This window comes from Rattus norvegicus, chromosome 8, assembly GCF_036323735.1.
Source record: "Rattus norvegicus strain BN/NHsdMcwi chromosome 8, GRCr8, whole genome shotgun sequence".
In the NCBI taxonomy this organism is placed as follows: domain Eukaryota; kingdom Metazoa; phylum Chordata; class Mammalia; order Rodentia; family Muridae; genus Rattus; species Rattus norvegicus.
The window spans coordinates 80276348-80298671 of NC_086026.1; the positions used below are offsets into that span (position 1 = coordinate 80276348).

At 38.0% G+C, this 22324-nt stretch overlaps 1 protein-coding gene across 1 annotated transcript in view; it reads left to right on the forward strand.

Annotated features, from left to right (window-relative positions):
- Window positions 1-22324, forward strand: part of Adam10 (ADAM metallopeptidase domain 10) — a 131867-nt gene that overhangs the window by 49486 nt on the left and 60057 nt on the right. Inside the window, exons 3-4 of the mRNA NM_019254.1 lie at window positions 9527-9645; window positions 14325-14483. Of these exons, the coding sequence (NP_062127.1) occupies window positions 9527-9645; window positions 14325-14483 (278 nt within the window). The remainder of the gene's footprint in view (window positions 1-9526; window positions 9646-14324; window positions 14484-22324) is intronic.

Sequence of the window (22324 nt, forward strand, 5' to 3'; positions counted from 1 at the left end):
CCCACTCATTTACATAAAATAATAAAAGTTGAAAAAAATTTTTTAATTTTTTATTAGATTTATTTCTTTACTTACATTTCAGATGTTACTCCCCTTCCCGGTTTCCTGTCCATAAGCCCCCATTCCTCCCCTCCCCCTCCCCCATGTAAGTATTCCCCTTATATATCCCCCTTATTGTCCTCCCCTTATTGCCCTCCCCCATATTCCCCTCTACTGGTGGTCCAACTTTGGCAGGACTAAGGGCTTCTCCTTCCACTGGTGCCCCAACAAGGCTATTCTCTGCTACATATGCAATTGGTGCCCTGGATCAGTCCATGTATAGTCTTTGGGTAGGAGTTTAGTCCCTGGGAGCTCTAGTTGGTTGGCATTGTTGTATTTAATGGGGTTGCAAGCTCCTTCACCTCTTTCAATACTTACTCTAATTTCCCCCAAGGGGGTCCTATTCTCAGTTTGGTGCTTTGCTGCTAGCATTGACCTCTGTATTGGACATGCTCTGAATGTGTCTTTCAGGAGAGATCTATATTCGGTCCCTTTCAGCATGCATTTTTTAGCTTCATCAATCTTATCTAGTTTTGGTGGCTGTATATATATGAGTCACATGTGGGGCAGGCCCTGAATGGCCATTCCTTGAGTTGCTGCTCTAAACTTTGCTTCCATATCCCCTCCTATGGATATATTTTTTTCCCCCTTTTAAGAAGGAGTGGGAACATCTGCCTTTTGCTCATCCTTCTTCTTGAGCTTCCTGTGGTCTGTGGATTGCATCTTGGGTAATTTGAGCTTTTTGGCTAATATCCACTTATCAATGAGTGCATACCAAGTGTGTTTTTCTGTGACTGAATAACCTCACTCACGATGATATTTTCTAGTTCATTCCATTTGCCTATGAATTTCATGAAGTCATTGTTTCTGATAGCTGAGTAGTACTCCATTGTGTAGATGTTCCACAGTTTTTGAATCCATTCCTCTGTTGAAGGGCATCTGGATTCTTTCCAGCTTCTGGCTATTATAAATAAAGCTGCTATGAACATAGTGGAGCTTGTGTCTTTGTTGTATGTTGGGGCATCTTTTGGGTATATGGCCAAGAGAGGTATAGCTGGGTCCTCAGGTAGTGGAGTTCAATGTTCTGAGGAACCTCCAGACTGATTTCCAGAGTAGTTGTGCCAGTTTGCAATCTTACCAACAATGGAGGACTGTTCCTCTTTCTCCACATCCTCTCCAACATCTGCTGTCACCTGAGTTTTTTATCTTAGCCATTCTGACTGGTGTGAGGTGGAATCTCAGGGTTGTTTTTATTTGCATTTCCCTGATGACTAAAGATGTTGTACATTGGCTTTTTGGCCATTTGATAATCCTCAGCTGAGAATGTTTTGTTTAGCCCTGTACCCCATATTTTAATAGGTTATTTGGCTCTTTGGAGACTAACTTCTTGAGTTCTTTTTATAATTTGGATATTAGCCCTTTATCAGATGTAGGATTGGTAAAGATCCTTTCCCAGTCTGTTGGTTGCCGTTTTGTCATGATGACATTGTCTTTTGCATTACAGAAGCTTTGCAGTATTATGAGGTCCCATTTGTCGATTCTTGATTTTAGAGCATGAGCCATTGGTGTTTTGTTCAGGAAATTTTCCCCAGTGCCCATGTGTTCGACACTCTTCCCCACTTTTTCTTCTATTAGTTTGAGTGTATCCGGTTTGATATGGAGGTCCTTGATCCACTTGGACTTAAGCTTTGTACATGGTGATAAGAATGGATCCAATTTCATTCTTCTACATGCTGACCTCCAGTTGAACCAGCACCATTTGTTGAAAAGGCTATCTTTCTTCCATTGGGTGGTTTTAGCTCCTTTGTCAAAGATCAAGTAACCAGAGGTGTGTGGGTTCATTTCTGGGTCTTAAATTCAGTTCCACTGATTTATCTGCCTGTCTCTGTACCAATACCATACAGTTTTTATGACTATTGCTCTGTAATACTGCTTGAAGTCAGGGATGGTGATTTCCCCAGAAGTTCTTTTATTGTTGAGTATAGTTTTTGCTATCCAGGGTTTTTTGTTATTCCAAATGAATTTGCAGATTGCTCTTTCTATCTCTATAAAGAACTGAGTAGGAATTTTGATGGGGATTACATTGAATCTGTAGATTGCTTTTGGCAAAATGGCCATTTTTACTACATTAATCCTGTCAATCCATGAGCATGGAAGATCTTTCCATCTTCTGAGATCTTCCTCAATTTCTTTCTTCAGAGACTTGAAGTTCTTGTCATACAGATCTTTTACTTCCTTGGTTAAAGTCACACCAAGATATTTTATATTATTTGGGACTATCGTGAAGGGTGTCATTTCCTTAATTTCTTTCTCACCCTGTTTATCCTTTGAGTAGAGGAAGGCTACTGATTTGTTTGAGTTAATTTTATACCCCAACACTTTGCTGAAGTTGTTTATCAGGTTAAGTAGTTCTCTGGTGGAACTTTTGGGGTCACTTAAGTACACTATCATATCATCTGCAAATAGTGATATTTTTATTTCTTCCCTTCCAATTTGTATGACTTTGACCTCCTTTCGCTGTCGGATTGCTCTGGCTGGGACTTCTAGTACTATATTGAATTAGTAGGGAGAGAGTGGGCAGCTTTGTCTAGTCCCTGATTTTAGTGGGATTGCTTCAATTTTCTCTCCATTTAGTTTAATGTTAGCTACTGGTTTGCTGTATATTGCTTTTACTATGTTTAGATATGGGCCTTGAATTCCTGATCTTTCCAGGACTTTTATCGTGAAGGGGTGTTGAATTTTGTCAAATGCTTTCTCAGTATCTAATGAAATGATCATGTGGTTCTTATCTTGGAGTTTGTTTATATAGTGGATTACATTGATGGATTTCCATATATTAAACCATCCCTGCATCCCTGGGATGAACCCTACTTGATCATGATGGATGATTGTTTTGATGTGTTCTTGGATTCAGTTTGCAAGAATTTTATTCAGTATTTTTGCATCAATATTCATAAGGGATATTGGTCTGAAGTTCTCTTTCTTTGTTGGGTCTTTGTGTGGGTTTGGTATAAGAGTAATTGCGACTTCATAGAAGGAATTTGGTAGTGCTCTGTCTGTTTCAATTTTGTGGAATAGGGGACAGTATTAGTATGAGGTCTTCTATGAAGGTCTCACAGAATTCTGCACTGAACCCATCTGGACCTGGGCTCTTTTTGGTTGGGAGACTTTTAATAACTGCTTCTATTTCTTTAGGAGTTATGGGTTTGTTTAGATGGTTAATTTTTTCCTGATTTAACTTTGGTACCTGGTATCTGCCTAGAAAATTGTCCATTTCCTCAGGATTTTCCAGTTTTGTTGAGTATAGGCTCTTGTAGTAGGATCTGATGATTTTTTTAATTTCTTCAAATTCTGTTTTTATGTCTCCCTTTTCATTTCTGATTTTGTTAATTTGGATACACTCTCTGTGACCTCTGGTTAGTCTGGCTAAGGGTTTATCAGTCTTGTTGATTTTTCTCAAAGAATCAGCTCCTGGTTTTGTTGATTCTTTGTATAGTCCTTTTTCTTTCTACTTGGTTGATTTCAGCTCTGAGTTTGATTATTTCCTGCCTTACACTCCTCTTGGGTTTATTCATTTCTTTTTGTTCTAGAGCTTTTAGGTGTGCTGTCAAGCTGCTGACATATGCTCTCTCCTATTTTTGCAGGCACTCACAGATATGAGTTTTCATTGTGTCCCATAAATTTAGGAATGTTGTATCTTCATTTTCATTAAATTCTAAGAAGTCTTTAATTTCTTTCTTTATTTCTTCCTTGACCAAGTTATCATTGAGTAGAGCATTGTTAAACTTCCATGTATATGTGGGCTTTCTGTCCTTATTGTTGTTATTGAAGACCAGTCTTAGTGCGTGGTGATCTGGTAGGATGCATGGGATTACATCTATCTTTCTGTATCTATTGAGGCCTGTTTCGTGACAGATTATGTGGTCAGTTTTGGAGAAGGTTCCATGAGATGCTGAGAAGAAGGCATATTTTTTTTGTTTAGGGTGGAATGTTCTATAAATATCTGTTAAATCCATTTGGTTCATAACTTCTGTTAGTTTCTCTATGTCTCTGTTTAATTTCTGTTTCCATGATCTGTCCATTGATGAGAGTGGGGTCTTGAAATCTGCTATTATTAGCGTGTGAGGTGCAATGTGTGCTTTGAGCTTTAGTAAGGTTTCTTTTATGAATGTAGGTGCCCTTGCATTTGGAGCATAGATATTTAGGATTGAGAGTTCATCTTGGTGGATTTTTTTCTTTGATAAATATGAAGTGTCTTTCCTTATCTTTTTTAATGACTTTTGGTTGAAAGTCAATTTATTTGATATTAGAATGGCAACTCCAGCTTGTTTCTTTTAGCTATTTGCTTGGAAAGTTGTTTTCCAGCCATTTACTCTGAGGTAGTGTCTGTCTTTTTCTCTGAGGTGTGCTTCCTGATGCAGCAAAATGCTGGGTCCTCTTTACGTATCCAGTCTGGTAGTCTATGTCTTTTTATTGGAGAATTGAGTACATTGATGTTGAGAGATATTAAGGAATAGTGATTGTTGCTTCCTGTTATTTTCGTTGTTAGAGGTGGAATTATGTTTGTCTCTCTTTTGGTGTCACTGCAAGGAAATTATATTCTTGCTTTCTGTATGGTGTAGTTTCACTCCTTGTGTTGGAGTTTTCCATCTATTATCCTTTGTAGGGCTGGATTTATAGAAAGATATTGTATAAATTTGGTTTTGTCATGGAATATCTTGGTTTCTCCATTTATGTTCATTGAAAGTTTTGCTGGATACAGTAACCTGGGCTGGCATTTGTGTTCTCTTAGGGTCTGTATGACATCTGTCCAGGATCTTCTGGCTTTCATAGTCTCTGGTGAGAATTCTGGTGTAATTCTTATAGGTCTGCCTTTATATGTCACTTGACCTTTTTCCCTTACTGCTTTTAATATTCTTTCTTTGTTTTGTGCATTTGGTGTTTTGACTATTATGTGACGGGAGGAATTTCTCTTCTGGTCCAATCTATTTGGAGTTCTGTAGGCTTCTTGTATGTTTATGGGCATCTCTTTCTTTAAGTTAGGGAAGTTTTCTTCTATAATTTTGTTGAAGTTATTTACTGGTCCTTTGAGTTGGGAGTCTTCACTCTCTTCTATACCTATTATCCTTAGGTTTGATCTTCTCATTGTGTCCTGGATTTCCTATATGTTTTGGGCTAGGAGTTTTTTTGCCTTTTACATTATCTTTGACAGTTGTGTTGACATTTTCTATGGTTTCTTCTGCCCCTGAGATTCTCCCTTCTATTTCTTGTATTCTGTTGGTGATGCTTGTATCTATGGCTCCTTGTCTCTTCCTTTGGTTTTCTATATCTAAGGTTGTCTCCCTTTGTTATTTCTTTATTGTTTCTATTTCCATTTTCAATTTGTTCACCTGTTTCATTGTGTTTTGTAATTCTTTCAGGGATTTTTGTGTTTCCTCTCTGATGGCTTCTACTTGTTTACTTGTATTTTCCTGCATTTCTTTAAGGGAGTTCTATATATGCTATTTACTTTTATATTCCTATAAGAGACTATGACTAAGGAAACCTCACTGATTCAGAGTTATCTATATCATTATTGTGGTCCCACTTTCTGCCTTGCTGCTGGGTTGTGGGAATGTCACTTGAGTAAGCAAAATGGGAGATACTAGATTACATTTTACCTTAAGCCACCATTGGGTTATGGGCTTGTGGAAGTGTTTATGTACTGCTCAGGGGTTGGGAGAATGCAACCCAGGCTGGAAGCTTCAGCTAGAGTGAGAAAGGACATAGACTGAGGTCGAAGATGGAATTCCCCGACTCTTGGACATCCAGACTCTGCTGGAAATAGTGAGGAGAGGTGCCTTCTGTGAGAGACTTAACAAGGCTCTATAAATAAAGACTTTTTCTATGCTCCCTGAGGCGGTTCTTGATGAGAGAGACAGTTCAAGCTTATCCATACTGTTTATTGCCTGTTCATCATGGGGAGTGGTTACATACCACTTCCTCAGAGTGGACTAAGAATATCCTGGTTGAAAAGGTTATTGGCTAAACCCTTAAGACCCATCTAGGTACCTCATTGACGTGGAGAACTCTGTCCTGGTCTTCAGAACCACTAGTCACATTCCTGTGTGAGGAGTGTGGTCATGTCTGTCAGGCCAGGAGTCTGATAGGGAGCAGGAAAACTCCTTACAAATAAGGAGTGTTTACAATTTCTTCCTAAAGTTAATTTTCAAGAATGGGTCACAGAAGTTCGGAAAATAGTTTCTTTACATTTTTATTGAAAAATATTTCATACAGTATATTTTGATCATAATTTTACTCTTCACTGAGCTCTTTCCAGATCTCCCCTCTATCTCTACACACCCAACTAATCTATTTCCCTTTTTCTCTTTCAAAAAAACAAAACAAGAAACAAAAGTAAGAAGAAGAAACAAAAAACTTAAACCTCTCAAATCCATAGAACAAAATCTAAACAAGTAAAAGTCTAATAAGACAAAAAATGGAGTAAACAATGCAAAATAAAACAGAAGTTGACAAAAATACCATTGACTTTATTTTGTGTTAACCAACTTACTCCTGGGTTTGGGGCCTGCCCTCAAGTGTGGCTAATACACCCAGAGAGACTCCATTGGAGAAAACAGATTTTCCCTTTGTCAGTGGCTATCAGTTTCAGATAGTTTCTTGGTTAGGGGTAAGACCCTGTGTCTACTTCCCCCCTCTCAGTCTTATCTGGCTTGAACTTGTACAGGTTTTGTGCATGCTACCACAGCTACTGTGAGTTCATATGTGCATCAATCCTGTTGTGGCTGGAAGACACGATTTCTTTGGATTCTTCCATCACTTCTGGCTCTTAGAATCTTTTTTGCTTATCCCATTTAGGATGATAAAGCATTTAGGACTGAATGCTCTGTGCATTGTCCATTTGTGGGTCTCTGTTAAATCCCATCTACTGCAAGAAGATGTCTTTCTGATGATGGTTGAACAAGGGTCTGATCTGTGGGTATAGCAGTATGTCATTGAGTCATTACTGCCATTTTCCTTTAGCAAAGTAGTAGTAGTAGTTTTATTTATTCCCTTGTGCCTGTGACCTATCTAGTCTCATGTTCTTGACCACTTTAGTAATACCAGGTATGGGTTACATCTCACTGAATGGGCTTTAAATCCAATCAGAAAGTGGTTGGTTGCTGCAATAATACATGTGCCAATATTGCACTACTTTATCTTGTAGAGAGGTTACCATTGTAGGTCACAGGGTTTGTAGCTGGGTGATATTGATGATTATCTTTCTCCTTCCATAGCCTGCAAAGTACATTCCAGTATCATCAATGCTAGTCATTGGAAGTGAAGCTTCTCATAATTCATAGAAGTGTTGACTTCAGCAATAAGGTTGTGGAGAATAAGCAGTAGCCTTGGCAATAGCCTATGACGTTTGGAGGTTTCTGTAAAGCCCCTTACGCCAGTGACTCAACAAGGTGCAACCCATTTCTAGCATTGGAGGTTTTACTGGTGGCATAAGATGTCTAGTTGGAGCATTGCTTCTTATTATTTAGTGACTCTCATTTGAATGTATTGTAGGAAGCTTTTGTAGTAGTAGGATTCTATATGGTTTTTCAGGGGTTTAGTGTTAGTTGTACTATGCCATATTCCTTTCTTTACCCTTATCTTCCAGCTCCTTCCTTATTTAATCCTCATATTCTACTTAACCCTTTTGTCTCTTTTATAACACTATATTCTATTTACTCTTTATTGAGATCCTCTCTCCCTATTTGTCCTTTACTGAGTACCTAACCTCTGTGGTTGTTCAAGTTGAAGAATATATATTTAGAGCTTAAATGCTAACTTGTACATGTAAGAGTAAAGTATACAACATTTGTATTTTGGGGTATGGATTACCTACAGATTTCACAATTAAAAACGTCTTAATGACTGAATATTTCATTATGTAATGTACTACATTTTCATTATTCATTTATCAGTTGATGGACATCTAGACTACTTCTGCTTTCTAGCTATTATGGATAGAGCAGCAGTGAGCATGGATGAGCAGTTATCTCTGTAGTGGGATGTAGAGTCCTTTGGGTATATGCTTGAGTGGTATAGCTGGGTTTTGACATAGATTGATTCCCAGCTTCCTGAGGAACCACCACACTGATTTCCATAGTGGCCATACCAGTCTGTATTTGCACTAGCAGTTAAATAAGTGTTTCTTTTCCCTCACATCAATATGTAAATTCTTTATTTTCATTGATGTAGGGAACAAACTCATACCCCTTAAACATGATAATAAGATACTTTACCTCTTAGCTATACCTTAAGCCCTACAGTTTACTTACTAATATTAGTTAATTCAACTTGGGAACAGCAAAATGAAAGTGATGCAGAGGACAGATAGAAGCACAGAGCTTCCATACCCTTTCCTCATGTATCACCTTTGTAGTACTCCCATGTATTAGCCACTGGTGGACACTCATCAATTTCACTGTGATAATGAAGTGACTGAACATGGGCTGACCCTTAGACAGCCTCAGGTTAATCTGATCATCCATTAGAAATGTCCAAGTGACTGAGGGCTGGAATTCTAGCCCTAGAGATCAGGGATTGCAAAGTGGATATGAAAATCTATAAAAATGTTACACAGTCCCTGATCAACCTGAGGATGTGTGTGGGTCCCATGTTCAGTCACCTCTTTATAGATTTTGATGTGATTAGAAATGGACTTTTGAATAGGGAGGAGGACACTCCTATCATTCAGGAGATCCCAGAGTTTATAGGGACTTGTCATAGGAAATGGAGACAGAGGCCATTTATTGAAGTCTGTTGTATGTATGCCACTGATTCTTTTTTTTTTTTTTTTTTTTTTTTTTTTTCCTGAGCTGGGGCCCGAACCCAGGGCCTTGTGCTTGCTAGGCAAGCACTCTACCACTGAGCTAAATCCCCAACCCCGCCACTGATTCTTTTAATCAGTTTTCCTAAGCAGAAGTTATACAGACTTATTTATGTCACAGATGAGTTTAGTGACTGGTGCAAATTTGTAATGTGTTTTAAACAAGGTTCCTTCTTGTTCTACCATTCAAAACATGCTTTAGAAGATAAACTGTTACCACACATCTGTTATATTTGTCATAAAGATCATGGAGTAGAAATTCTATTGTGTGTAGATTCCTGTAGCAATTATGGAAGTATGATATACTTTTAAGGGTTTAGTAATGACAGTTAAGTTGTTGTCATTTACCCACATTTCCTGCAGGCTAAGTATTGTGCTGACTTTATGTTATGATCTCTAAGCCTTAGAACAATCCCACAAGATGGGCAGAATTTATAATTTACTTTAGTTTCGTTTTGAGGCGTGGTTTCATTTCATAGTTCCACCTGCCCTGGAACTCACTCTATTTCCCAAATAGGTGAATTGTGTGACACAGTCCTTGTCTTGTGTACTTTCTTTTTAATAGTAAAAGAAGTCATATAGGATTTGGATCCTTTAAATTTCTTTTCCTGTCCCATTTTGCAGACAATTCAACCTACGAATGAAGAGGGACACTTCCCTTTTTAGTGATGAATTTAAAGTAGAAACGTCAAATAAAGTACTTGATTATGATACCTCTCATATTTACACTGGACATATTTATGGTAAGTTGGACTTTTATCTAACATTTTCTTTGATTTTTTTATTCTACACAAGGGAATATAAAGGATAAATATAGTCAGATATTTCAGAAAAGGTTGTTTAAATGCTGAGGAGAGGAAAGAAAGTGGCAGAGAAAGAATACCTTGTCATTTGACTGTCCAGAGTATCAAGAATTCTAGAAGACTCTAAGATCATTAAGAATCAAGCTTACCAATATGTTGGCCAGGGACTTTCCTTTAGAGATCCATAAAGGATGGAGAAAGCATTCCACTGGCTCTCTGGTCCCTGGTTCAACTTTGATTTGTACCCTGGGGTGCATTGTGGACAGGACTCATGTATCTATGAGAAATGGGAGAAGAGATTGGCATCTGATCGCAGGTGGCTGGCTGTCTCTTTAGAAGCCCATATCTGTTCTTGGGTTCATACTGTCCCTAAGTACTTCTGTCCCTAATATCAGTTGCTCAAAAAAAAACTTGTCAGTGAATTTCCAGCTTTGTTAAAACAAAAGCAAAAGAAAACAAAGATGGTCGTGGCTGTAAATTCTTCCTGCCTAGCCTTTTGTAGACTAGACCACTGCATGCAGCAGATGTACAGAGCTGGGAAGAGATGAGAGCTCTATTTAGAGTCATCTGTCTTGCCTGGCTTTAAGCCTCATGTTCCCATACCCAAGGCATGTATGGGATTTTGTGAAGTTTGAAAATTTTAATTAATTAACTTAATCCAATATTTTTCTGTTTTTTTTTTTTTTTTCTTTTTTTTCCGGAGCTGGGGACAGAACCCAGGGCCTTGCGCTTGCTAGGCAAGCGCTCTACCACTGAGCTAAATCCCCAACCCCTATTTTTCTGTTTTTAAACAAACTCTGAGGAGATAGATCAGGTCATCTTAGGCAATGGTCTTTGAGAATGAAGTCATCTGTGGACCCACTTTACATGATGTTTAATAGTGAATTATACAATGTACCACTTCTAAAATCTGTGACACTTTGGCTCTTGGTACTTCCAAGTTTAAGAGTTATTGTTGTTTTAGCTTCCTGTTTATTTGTTTTAGAGACAATATCTTGCTATGTAGCCTAGGCTGGCCTAGAACTAGCAAACCTCATACCTGTGTCTCATAAGTGATAAGACTATAAGCATGTACTACCTCATTCAATCAGAGTTCTCAAAAAACTTTCAATGATTTTTATAGCTTCTAATTTTTCAAGGAGGAAATAAATGGGGATTTCTAAGTTATATAAATAGAAAAACTTAAAAGGAAACTGACAGTGGAGGTCATCTTAGCCCAAAACAATATAACAAAGCCACCTAAGAAAAATTTCCCAGCCCCTTTCCTCCTTAAAATCCATTTTTTTTTCTTTTTTGACATTTGTAACAGATATCTCTTAGGAGTTTAAAATGTGCTGGGAGGCATAGTCACATACTTAACCCAATAGAAAGTTCATCAGACAGCAAAGTGGGACAGACAGGGAAGTCATAAGGAAACTAACATAATTCAGTCTTCTAGGCTGTTATAATTCTATAGTAATAATTACTAAAGACAGCCCTCAACTATTAACTCAAAAGTGGTCAAAATTTCCTTCTGTAAATGAGATTTTTTTCGCTCTTAAGTCATAACATTTAAAAAAATTAAATGCTTAAAGAGAAACTTTTAATTTTTTTATTATACTAGACAGATGATACATTTTTATAATTACCTGTAAACTGACCTGTTACTAAATTTTAGTAGGTTTTTTTTTTTTACAGTCTTCTAATTGTAAAAGGAAAGTATTTTTTTTGACAGTTTATAATATTCTCTTACTTTCTTCATCACTTGTCTTACTGGGCAAACTGTGCCCTTTTTGTAGGTGACGGTCATAAAAAATAAAAGTATAAATGAGCCTCTAGAGAAAGATGGTGTCATTTAAAATATATCTTAGGGATTAGATTTGATGGCACATACCTGTACTTCTGGTAATCTGGAGGCATAGGCAGCAAGATCATGAGTACAGGGCCAGGACATAGCAAGATAGTCTCAAAAAAAGTAGTTTTATTTTCAGCTCGTGATTTATTAAAAATCAACCAGTGTTAATCTGTAACTTAGAAATCATGAGAGACATGGGTGGCATATGTGCTTAGCATGTATCAGAGCCAGTTTGGCCCCTTTCTCCTCCCAAAATTACAGAGAACCCTCTGAGGTGAGTTCAGCTTTGTCTTCCTCTTTCCTCCCCTTCCTCCCCTTTTCTTCATTCATTCTTCTCTCTATTCTCCACTACCCACTTCCTTCCTCTTCCTGCCCTCTCCTTTCTTTCCTTTCCTTCTCTACCCTGCTTCTCCTCTTTCTCTTCCCTTTTCTTTCTCTTTTTTCTTCCCTTCCCTCTTCTCTACCCTCCCTCTCTTTCCTTTCCTCTGGTCTCTTCTCCCCTCCTCTCCCTCCCTTTTCTCTCCTCTCCCCTCTTTGTAATGTTTTAGATTGAGCCCATGAAAATTTGTTTTTAGTGGGAGATCAATTTTTTAATTTATTTTTACACTCCAGATTCTATCCCTCTCCCAGTCCGCTCTCCAAATGTTCACATCCTAACCCCCCTTTTCCCGCTGCCTCCATCTCCATGAGGCTGTCCCTACCCCACCCATCCCACCAGACCTTTAAACTCCCTGTGGGGCCTCCAGTTTCTTAGGTGCATCTTCTCTGACTGAACCCAGACCCGGGAGTCCTTTGCTGTATATTTGTTGGGGGCCTCATCTCAGCTGATGTATGCTGCCTGGTTGGTGATCTAGTGTCTGAGAGGTCTCGGGGGTCCAGGTTAGTTGAGACTGCTGGTCCTCCTACAGGGTTGCCCTCCTCCTCAGCTTCTTCCAGCTTTTCCCTAATTCAACCACAGGTGTCAGCAGCTTCTGTTCATTGTTTGGGTGCACATATCTGCATCTGACTCTTTCAGCTGCTTGTTGTGTCTTTCGGAGGACAGTCATGATAGGTCCCTTTTTGTGAGCGCTCCATAGACATAGGTCAGGCCTTGGGGCCCCCCCTTGAACTGGATCCCTCTTTGGGTCTGACACTGGACCTTCTTTTCCTCAGGCTCTTCTCCATTTCCATCCCTGCAGTTCTTTCAGACAGGAAGAGTTATGGGTCAGAATTTTGACTGTGGGATAGCAACCCCATCCCTCACTTGATGCCCTGTCTTTCTGCTGAAGGTGGGCTCAAGAAGTTCCCGCTCCCCACTGAAGGGCATTTCATCTAGGATCCTCCCTTTGAGTCCCAAGAGTCTCTCATCTCCCAGGTCTCTGGTATATTCTGGAGTGTCCTCCCAACCTCCTTCCTCCTGAGGTAGCCTGTTTCCATTCTTTCTGCTGGCCCTCAGGGCTTCAGTCCTTTTTCCCCTACCCAATACCAGGTCATGTTCCCCTTCCCCCTACCTCTGTCCTTTTTCCCTCCCAGATCCCTCCTTCCTTCCCCCTTGTGGTTGCTTTCTTGAGAGATAAATTTTAAAGAAGTAAAATTTTGGGTTTCTTTGTTGTTAAAGACAAGAGCCCTGTTAATAGTGTTCAGGCTGATTTCAGGCATTTCCATCCCAGTCTCATGCCCACCTTTGTTAAATCTAACATTGAATCCCACTCCTTTCTAAAGGCATATGCATATAGTTTTGGCTACTTGGGAGGCTGAGGTAGGGGGAGTTTGAGATCAATCTGAGCAATATAGCCAAGATGCTATCTTCAAACAAAACCAAAATGACTGGTGGTGCTGTAGACATGGCTCAGAGGTGGAATTCTTGTCTAGCACGTGAGAAATCATGGGTTCAGAGGCATCAGAGCAATGAAGTGAAGCAAAGCCACGCTCCATGTCTCCATGTCACTTAACTTTGGTGAGTTGGAGTTTGTGACTATGTAATAGAACTAGAAGTACTCCTTTTTTGATGTTACTTCTCTTATTAGAGAATAATGGGATAGTATTACATATCTGTCCAGTACCTTTTTTCAAAGACTCATTTTTTAAAAAGATTTAAAAATCTTACCTCCCAGGCTGACTTAATTCTCACTGTGAAGTTCATTCTCACTTTGAAATTGCAGGTTCCTAAGCTCTGGTACTATAGGCTTGAGACATGACATCCAGTTTCTTTGTCCAGCATCTTAAACAAGAGTGTAGAAATGCACTTGTTTAAATTATTTCTGAACCATTTGACCTTTTTCTATTTGAAAATGTATTTATAAATTTATAGGTGGCAAGAACATGAAAAAATACACAGTGTCAAGTTAGAAAGAAGCTTTTCACTTGTAGTAAATTAGGAAAAGTTTCAAAAGGTACTTTAAGGACCTTTATTCTGGAAACACCTAGTTTATTAGAGGGTCTCTTTGCTTTCTAAAACATTAAGTAAATGTGGTGAGTATTGATTGACTGCCATGTGCATGTCAGACATTGTGCCATGAGATTGTCACTATGACAGATGTTCCATTTTTATTGTTGTTTAAGTAATTGCATATTTGTTTTAACTAAATACTGGTTGCCATTCATATCTCAATTTGATTTATTTTATGTGAAAATTAATTTTCCAGCACATTTGTATTTAAGATAGTTGTAAAAAGTGTGTGTGCGTGCACGTGTGTGTGTGCGCGTGTGTGTGTGCGTGTGTGTGCGCGCGCGTGTGTGCGTGCGTGTGTTTTAAAGTAGGAGAATGTGCAAATTAGAATTTCAAGATTTTGTTGCTTTCATACAGGTGAAGAAGGAAGCTTTAGTCATGGGTCTGTCGTTGATGGAAGATTTGAAGGTTTCATCCAGACTCGGGGTGGCACATTTTATATTGAGCCAGCAGAGAGATATATTAAAGACCGAATCCTGCCGTTTCACTCTGTCATTTATCATGAAGATGATATTAGTAAGTATTCATACTTAATATTAGGTGGGCTTTGCAAAGGCATAGGAATTCTCCTCATAACTGCGTGGAGACGGATGTAACCAGAGTATAATAAGCAAAGTCTCCACTTAGTGAATAATGGGTCTGTGTGCTATAGCAGTTGTCAACACAGGCCAGTCACACTCTGTAAATATAAAACAACCAAGTCCGTTTGAACTGTGACTCAGCCAAACCCACTTGAACTGTAATTCTAAGTTCTGGTATCAGCCAGTCTGCTTGGTTACAACATCTGATGTCTGTGACTTGCTGAAGGCACAACAGTGTCACATCTTCAGCTATCCATTTCTGTATGAATATTTGTGTAATATCATAGGATTTTTCTAATTTCTAAATCCACTGAGTGCTTCTCTTTAGAGTACTGAAATAATGATGTGACCAATGATGTGACCTGGAGCTTGATGTAAGGCTCCAGGCCTTCCATGGATGTGTTGTGATAATTCTTTTTCTATGTTTAAGGATAGGAAATTCATCTAGACTCTACATTTTAATTCTGTCATTGTTTGTGTTTCTGTGGTTACTGTAAGAATGTGCCATTAAAGCACATAGAAACACACGCCTGTAATTTTTATGCATCTTGAGTGCTTCCTTTCTTTTCAGTGGAGCCAGGCTAGGTCTCTAGTTTTGCCTGTTTTCCTGACTTGGCAGCTTCCTTTTGTTTTCATTTTCTTTCTTTTTTTCTTTTTTGAGTAAATCAACATTTATTGAGCATGATATAGGGGAGGATGGGCACATCCAACACGACAGTCTTCTAGTTCTTCAGTGTCCACACAGGCCATCAGACAGGTTCTGTGTGCTTGCGGTCTCCGTCTCCTCATGTTTTGTGCATACAAGGGAATGCATCATAATGAATGCGGGACTTCATTAACTAAAGGCCTCTGCAGAATATAACTGTATTTTTGCTGCTTTCATTTTTTTTCTGCTTTCTCATTTTTAAGTATAAACATGATGTGCATGTCTTGTTGCCTTTAATACCTGAATGACTTGCTAAACTATTTCATTATAAAACAACTTTTTGTTGTTTTGTTTTTCCCCAAACTTGGGATTAAACCCAACTCCAACTTAACTCATTATAAGTGAGTACCCTACTACTGACCACTAATCTTAGTGTAGCAGTAAAAATTAAAAAAAGAAAAATGGGAAAGGGAATAACATTTGAAATGCAATTAAAAAATATTCAATTAAAAAAAAGAAAGAAAAAAGGAAGGCGGAACTGGTTCCAGCATATACCCTGCCAGTTGCACCCTGTCACTAGTTCTGGCTCCAGAGGGCCATGGGAACTAGGGCTAATTTATTTCAGCAGCGGCACCATTTATCCACTGTGACACCAAGTCATGTTAGCCTACCTCTCTTCTAGCCCCAGTGGTCTCTCTGCTCTCATTGCTAATCGCCCTGGCCAACCCTGGCCAGCCGGGAACTCTCTGGTCCCAGCTACCTGGTAAAATCAAGACTCAACAAACTGTAACCTAATAATCAGATTTATATGTTAAATTCTCAATCCACAATACATCCACACAATAAACTTATAACCAATTGATAAGGATAGAAATTGCCCATCTAGACAACGCAAAATCCTATACACATCCATCCCTTAAGAATAGTTATAACAACCTGTAGCATGTGCAGAGAGGAATCATAACACCTGCCGTCATGTTCTCTTTTGCTCTCCCCTCCTCGCTCCAGCCTCCTCTCCCTCATTTTCTTTTCTACAGAAGGATTTATTATCCACATTTCATTTCTGTGTTTAGTAATATCCTGGCAAATGTGAACTATTTTGCTTTTTCGCTCCATTAGCTCTGACTGTTTCGGTGTTTCCATCTGCCCAACTGCTTGTTGATTCCGAGGGTGATCTGCTGTGGGAGAATAGCCAACTTTACTTAAGGATGTGTTTATGACTGTTGTTGTTTGCTGTCTCATGGATTTATTAATGCTGCTTTGCTTGTGTTTTCAGTCATCCTTATTTGATACCTTTTCCACTCTCCGTCTTGGAGTTTCTTTTGACATCTAAGCTATTGTCCTCCTCCCATAAGTAGGAATATGGATTCCTTTGCTTTTCTTTCTACTGACAGAACTTTTCTTCACTGGGCTTGTGCTTTTCCTTGAAATTTTCTTATAAATTTAGTCTTTTGCAGTTTTATCTTCAATATTACAATGTGCTTTTCTACAAATAAAGGTTCTGTGAAGTTTGCCCATTTAATATTCAAGTAACACTATCTGTAGAGCAATCTTGATGAGTGTCCAATAAAATGTTGAAATATGGTTCCTGCATGTATCTTCAGACTTGGATGAGGCCTTTCTGGACAAGAAAGTTGAGAAGTGTGACTGAACAGGTTGTTTTTCCTCCCTTTGGCCCTGCGACTGCTGCTCCATGAGCTTCGCTCTTGCCAGCAGCTCCCCTGTGATTTTGTGCTGCTTATGACTTCTGAGATGTCTTCTTCCTCCTGTTTATCTCTGTGGCGTATATACGTTTTGTTTTTCTTTACATTTACACTTTCCCCTTGTTACATCTCATTATAACTTCCAAATATCTTATGTCAGTATTTCTTATTAGACATCAGTAGTAGTGTTAAAATTTAAAGTTAGTTATGTTTAAGATGATTTTTCTTGTAACTTCTCTGTTAAGTGGAAATGTGGTGTCAAGTTGGGCATATAGGAAGCAACAGTTTATAAAAAAGTTTTTATCACCTTTTGTTAGCATAAAATGAATAGGATTGTTACAACATTTTCATTCATTGTATTTTAAACTTTATTCATATGAAAAGCAGAGTTGTTAGGGCAGAGGAGATGGTTCAGTGGATAAAAGTGATTGCAACACAAGTGCAAAGGCTATCCCATTACCCATACAAAAGCCTGAGAGTTGTAATAGCAGCATTTGGGAGGCAGAGCGAGTTAGACTATCCAGAATTGGTGGCCCCAGGTTCACTAAGAGACTTTGACCATAAATAAAATGGGGAGTACTCAGGAAGACACCCAGTATCAAGTTTTGGCTTTGACATGCACCTGCATCCATGTATCACCTACCCTACATGTATACCACACACAGTATAAAAACCATTTTCAGCAAATGCCAATCAATCAAAAATAGGTAGTTGGACTTACTTGTCTTGCAATTCTAGGTGATTGACAAATAAATTTACTTTTAATTGACTAAAGTCTGGGTATTGGTGATCCTAAAAGAAACAGCATTAATTAGAAGGGTGTTGTGATTTAATGTTTCTTGCCACTAAATAAAATTCTTTATGTGTGTTAATTATTTCATCCTCAGGCTCCATAAGGTCTGGGAAAACATTATTCCTATTTTATAGGTGAGGATAGGAAGACTTAGAATCTTATGTGCCTTGTGGGTATCATCTTCTGTGCCATGTACCCATGGGAAGAAACAGTATAATCTCATTACTCTTACTACCAGGATCGCTGGGACTTTTCTAAAATCTGCACCCCTTCCCAAAATTATATATTTGCATCTATTGCTGTGTTAGACCAAAATCTATTCTTTGATTTCTTTTTTTCCCCTTAACTAATAAAAAGAAAGGGTATGCTCCTTAATGCATATTATAACTAGCTTAGTGCCAATAACTTATTTTCACAACTGAATTGTTAATTGCTTTTTTATATACTGTTGATATGTATAAGTGAACTTATATAAAGATTCTGATAATTTAGCTATGCTTTCTGAATATTGACTTTATACTTATTGGCATAAGTATATAAAGCCATGTGGAAAATGTTTTTGTTCTAGAGAACATTAGATGATGCTTTTTCAGTAGAAATACTGAGCAGCCTCTCCAGGTGCTTTGATACATACCTGAATGTGATGCTGCTCACTACCTTAGTCACCAGCTTAGAAATCACATACGTTCAGTTCTCCATTGTAGCAGTAAAAACCACTCTCACTATCACACTTATGACAAGGCGAAAATGCCACTTAGTTCTCTGCCTGCTAATACAGTTTATTTTGAAGAAGTAGAAAAACCACTGTCTGGTAAACGCTAATGGTATATTTTTAAAGAACCGTTTATTTGTGTATATGAGTACAGTGCAGCTGCTTTAGACATATCAGAAGAGGGCATCGATCCCATTGTAGATGATTGTGAGCCACCATATTATTGCTGGAAATTGAACCCAGGACCTCTGGAAGGAAGAACAGTCAGCGTTCTTAACTGCTAAGCCATCTTTCCAGCCCTCTAATAGTAATTTTGATATGTGTAAATTTTAGGAATGCCTGACTGTTTCTTCTTCGAACCTTCTGTGTTCTCTGAGGCAGGAGTCTAAGTCATTTTTTTCCTGTTATACTTTAATAAAAATGATTAAACTCTGAATTATAAAATGTTTTAATTAAATGTATAAAGCTACATAGAATATGTTTGGTTTATTCTTTTCATTTAGAGTTACTGTTTCTTATTTATTTTCCTGTGTATGGAAATTTGCCTGTCTCTCTAGGAATGTAGGTGCTCCTGCTCTTAGCATGTGTTAGCTATATGTTTCTCTACTTTGTTTTTGTTTTTTCTGCTTCAGGGAGAAAGCATAAAATTTCATGAACTTAAAAAAATGAAGCTATTTAGAACAGTGTTTAGTATCTTAAGATGGAGATTCCATTGATATAGAAACCTTATTTATGGAGGTTTGGGTATATTACTCGTAATATCTTTAAAATATCAGTTAGAGAGGTGCTTTTTTGTTGTGTGTACTTTCCTCCCCCAATTCACCTCTTGGAAATATAAATTTCACCAACCATTTTACAAGTGGAAAAATCGAGAAAGCCATGCAAAATGGCAGTTATTTTAGAAATGATAGTTAAGTAGAAATCTAATATGCTTAAAAATTAGATAAGAAGAAGCCAGGTCTATGAGGAACATCAGCAGTCAGCATATAGGTGATTTGAGTAATGAAGATTCCAAGATGACATCCAGCCTGGGTTTCACAGGGAGTTCTGGCCAGCCTGGATAACAGAACCAAGCCATTTTCTCAAAAACAATAAACATAACAAACAAACTACAATGTACAAACAAAAATTAGGTCTAAAAAAAGAACTTATTTACTCAAAGATTATACAAGTAGGACTTTTTGAGAAAATTTTAGATCAAGACCTTTCTGATTTGTTATCATATGTATCTATATATATATATTTTTAAAATATAGCTACACTAAAATATAATTCATTATTTTAGAAGCACAAGGTGATTTAAAAACATCAAAGGCCTGTTATAAAACAGCCCTAAGAAGTAACATTGAAATTTTTGTTCTTCTGAAAACTGTGTCATGATTCTGTTTTGCAGCAAAAAGAGTAAATTAGCAGGGCATTGTGGTCATGTGTGTGGTCTAGCACTCAGGAGCCTGAGGCAGGAGGATTATGAATTTGAGGCTAGACTGGACTACATAGTGAATTCCAGGACAGCTTGGGCTATATGATGAGATCCTGTCTTAAATAAATAAGCAACATCAACCAAAAGTGGAGAAATTAATTCATCATACATTCTAGATATTATAATTGGGTCTAATTTCAAGTTTCTAGTACAGTGTGGTGAAATGTTTGTGAATATTCAATTTGTTAGTAAGAAGACTGAATTTTAAAAAAACTTAAAATTTTACAACTGGGTCCATTTAAAATTGTTATTTTTAAATAACAATTAAAAATGTCCATCTGTCCACCCATCTAATACTTTTTTGGAGTATTGGTACATAAGTTAATGCAACTCAGAATTGTACCACATATTAGTCAAAACATCTGGCCACTTTTTAAATTTTTTCTTTTTAATTTTTAAAGAGTAGGTATTGTATGTGTTCCGGACAAGTTCTGCTGAACCATATTTCTAATTCAGTCCTTAATTTTCAATTTGTCTTTTGTAGTAAAACAGAGATTTAAATACTTTTGGAGAAGCAATTTAGAAATGATAGATAATTCCTAGTCATTGTTGATGGAGTGAAGGCCAGCAGTTCTATTGAAACTATGTTTTTGTTGTTGTTGTTTTTAAATCTATGTCTTTGTATGATAGATGCCTTTGAGAAAGAGCCATAGATGCTGGTTGAAAATTAAATTCAATTATATTGGTTTATGAATATACAGGAAAAAATAAGTTTTTTAAAAAATACACCTTGATAGCAAATTCTCACTTGGTAAAAGAATGTGCTCAATGCTGTAAAACAAAGGGTGGGACAGTCTCAGGGATCCTTAGTTGGATATAGAAAGGCTTCCTGAGGATTGTGACATTGGATTTGAACCTCAAGACAAAAGGTCTTCACTAGACTGCCAGAGAAAAGAATCTGTGATTATAGAAGCTGTTACCTGATTTTAACTTACTCCATCTGTCTGTCTGTCTGTCTGTCTGTCCGTCCGTCCATCCATCCATCCATCCATCCATCCATCCATCCATCCACCCAAAATTTGCCTGTCATAGCTTGAGAAACTTGAGAAAAGAAAATTTTAAAAAGCAAAACAAAAAGCCCAAGCACTAAACATTGGCTTTGTCCTGGAGACACTGTGGACAGATGTGGCATCCCAGGCAGTATAGATGGACATAAATCAATCTGTTAAAAGTATTCTTATGTATTTCAGTTGTAAGTTTTACAATTCACAGGTTCTGTGTTAGTTTTGTACTCCTACTTGTGATTTAAAAAAAAAAAAAAAGCTTTCAGAGAAAGGATTTAGTTTGTCTTATGTTCTGGGGTTTCAGCCAGTGGTTTGTTTGCCCTATTGCTTTGTGCCTCTGGGGGCAACAGGGTATGCAGGGTGGGGAGCCAGGTGAATACTGTTCACCTTACATCCTCTGGGAATTCAGAGGAAGTGACAGGAAAGGGCTTGGATCCAGTTATCTTCTCCAGGGCTTCTTTCTAGTGACCTAATTCCTGCTAGGTTTATTCTACTGCTTTTGAGCACAGTAGGTAGCCAGGCCTTCAACAAATATTCCATTAACAGGTTTATATGATTACTTTATCTCTTAATTGACATTTGAATGGCTGATCCTCTCTTTAGGTCCTAGTATACAGTGGTAAATACAGCAAAAGTTCATCCTTTGGACTTCAAAGTCTAGTGATTCTGTTTATAACTGATCACAATACAGCAAAATTTCCTCTGTTGCTCCGACTCCCATGATTCCCTGCTGCCAGCACTAATCCTTTGTTCCTAAAGGCCAGGGTGAGTTAGACATGCTCGGGTCAGCTCTCCACCTGTTTCCTGGAAGATGGATGCTCTGAGTCTGCTGCTCTTTCCACCTTCCCAACCTTACAAACTGGGTCTGGGGTTGGGGTAGATCATAGGGAAAGGGGGCCCTCTCACACTGGAATGCAGGGAAGTATTTGGAGGCCTTCTCTACCTCTACATTCTTTGTTCTTTCTCCTCTTGGCTATTGTTATTTGGGCAACTTTGGAATAAATAGAAATTTGCTTAGTTAAGGAACATGTCAGTGATATGACAACAGTTTTCATATGTTATCTGTGGAATTATTCTATCTAAATTTCAGTTCATATTAAGGATTGAATTATTTAATTGAATTTGTTGATTAATAGCACATTACTAGATTTTGAAACTGCTTTTGTCTATTAGAGAGCCCCGGGGGGGAGACCCTAGACCTTAACTGCATAGAGGTGCTGCCCTCATGGTGGTGAAGCTGTTAGAAGTGGTGTTTGTGACTGGTGGTGCTGGGCAGATAATTCAAACTATAAATATTCTGCTTTAGTAGAGAGGATAATTGAGAGTCAACTACTTGTTGTGTGAGGTGTTGCCACAATGTATGTGTTATTTATATTTGTGTTTCCTGCAGCAAAACAAAAGCAAGAGGTTTGCATGCACAGGAACTGGAGGAAAGGCA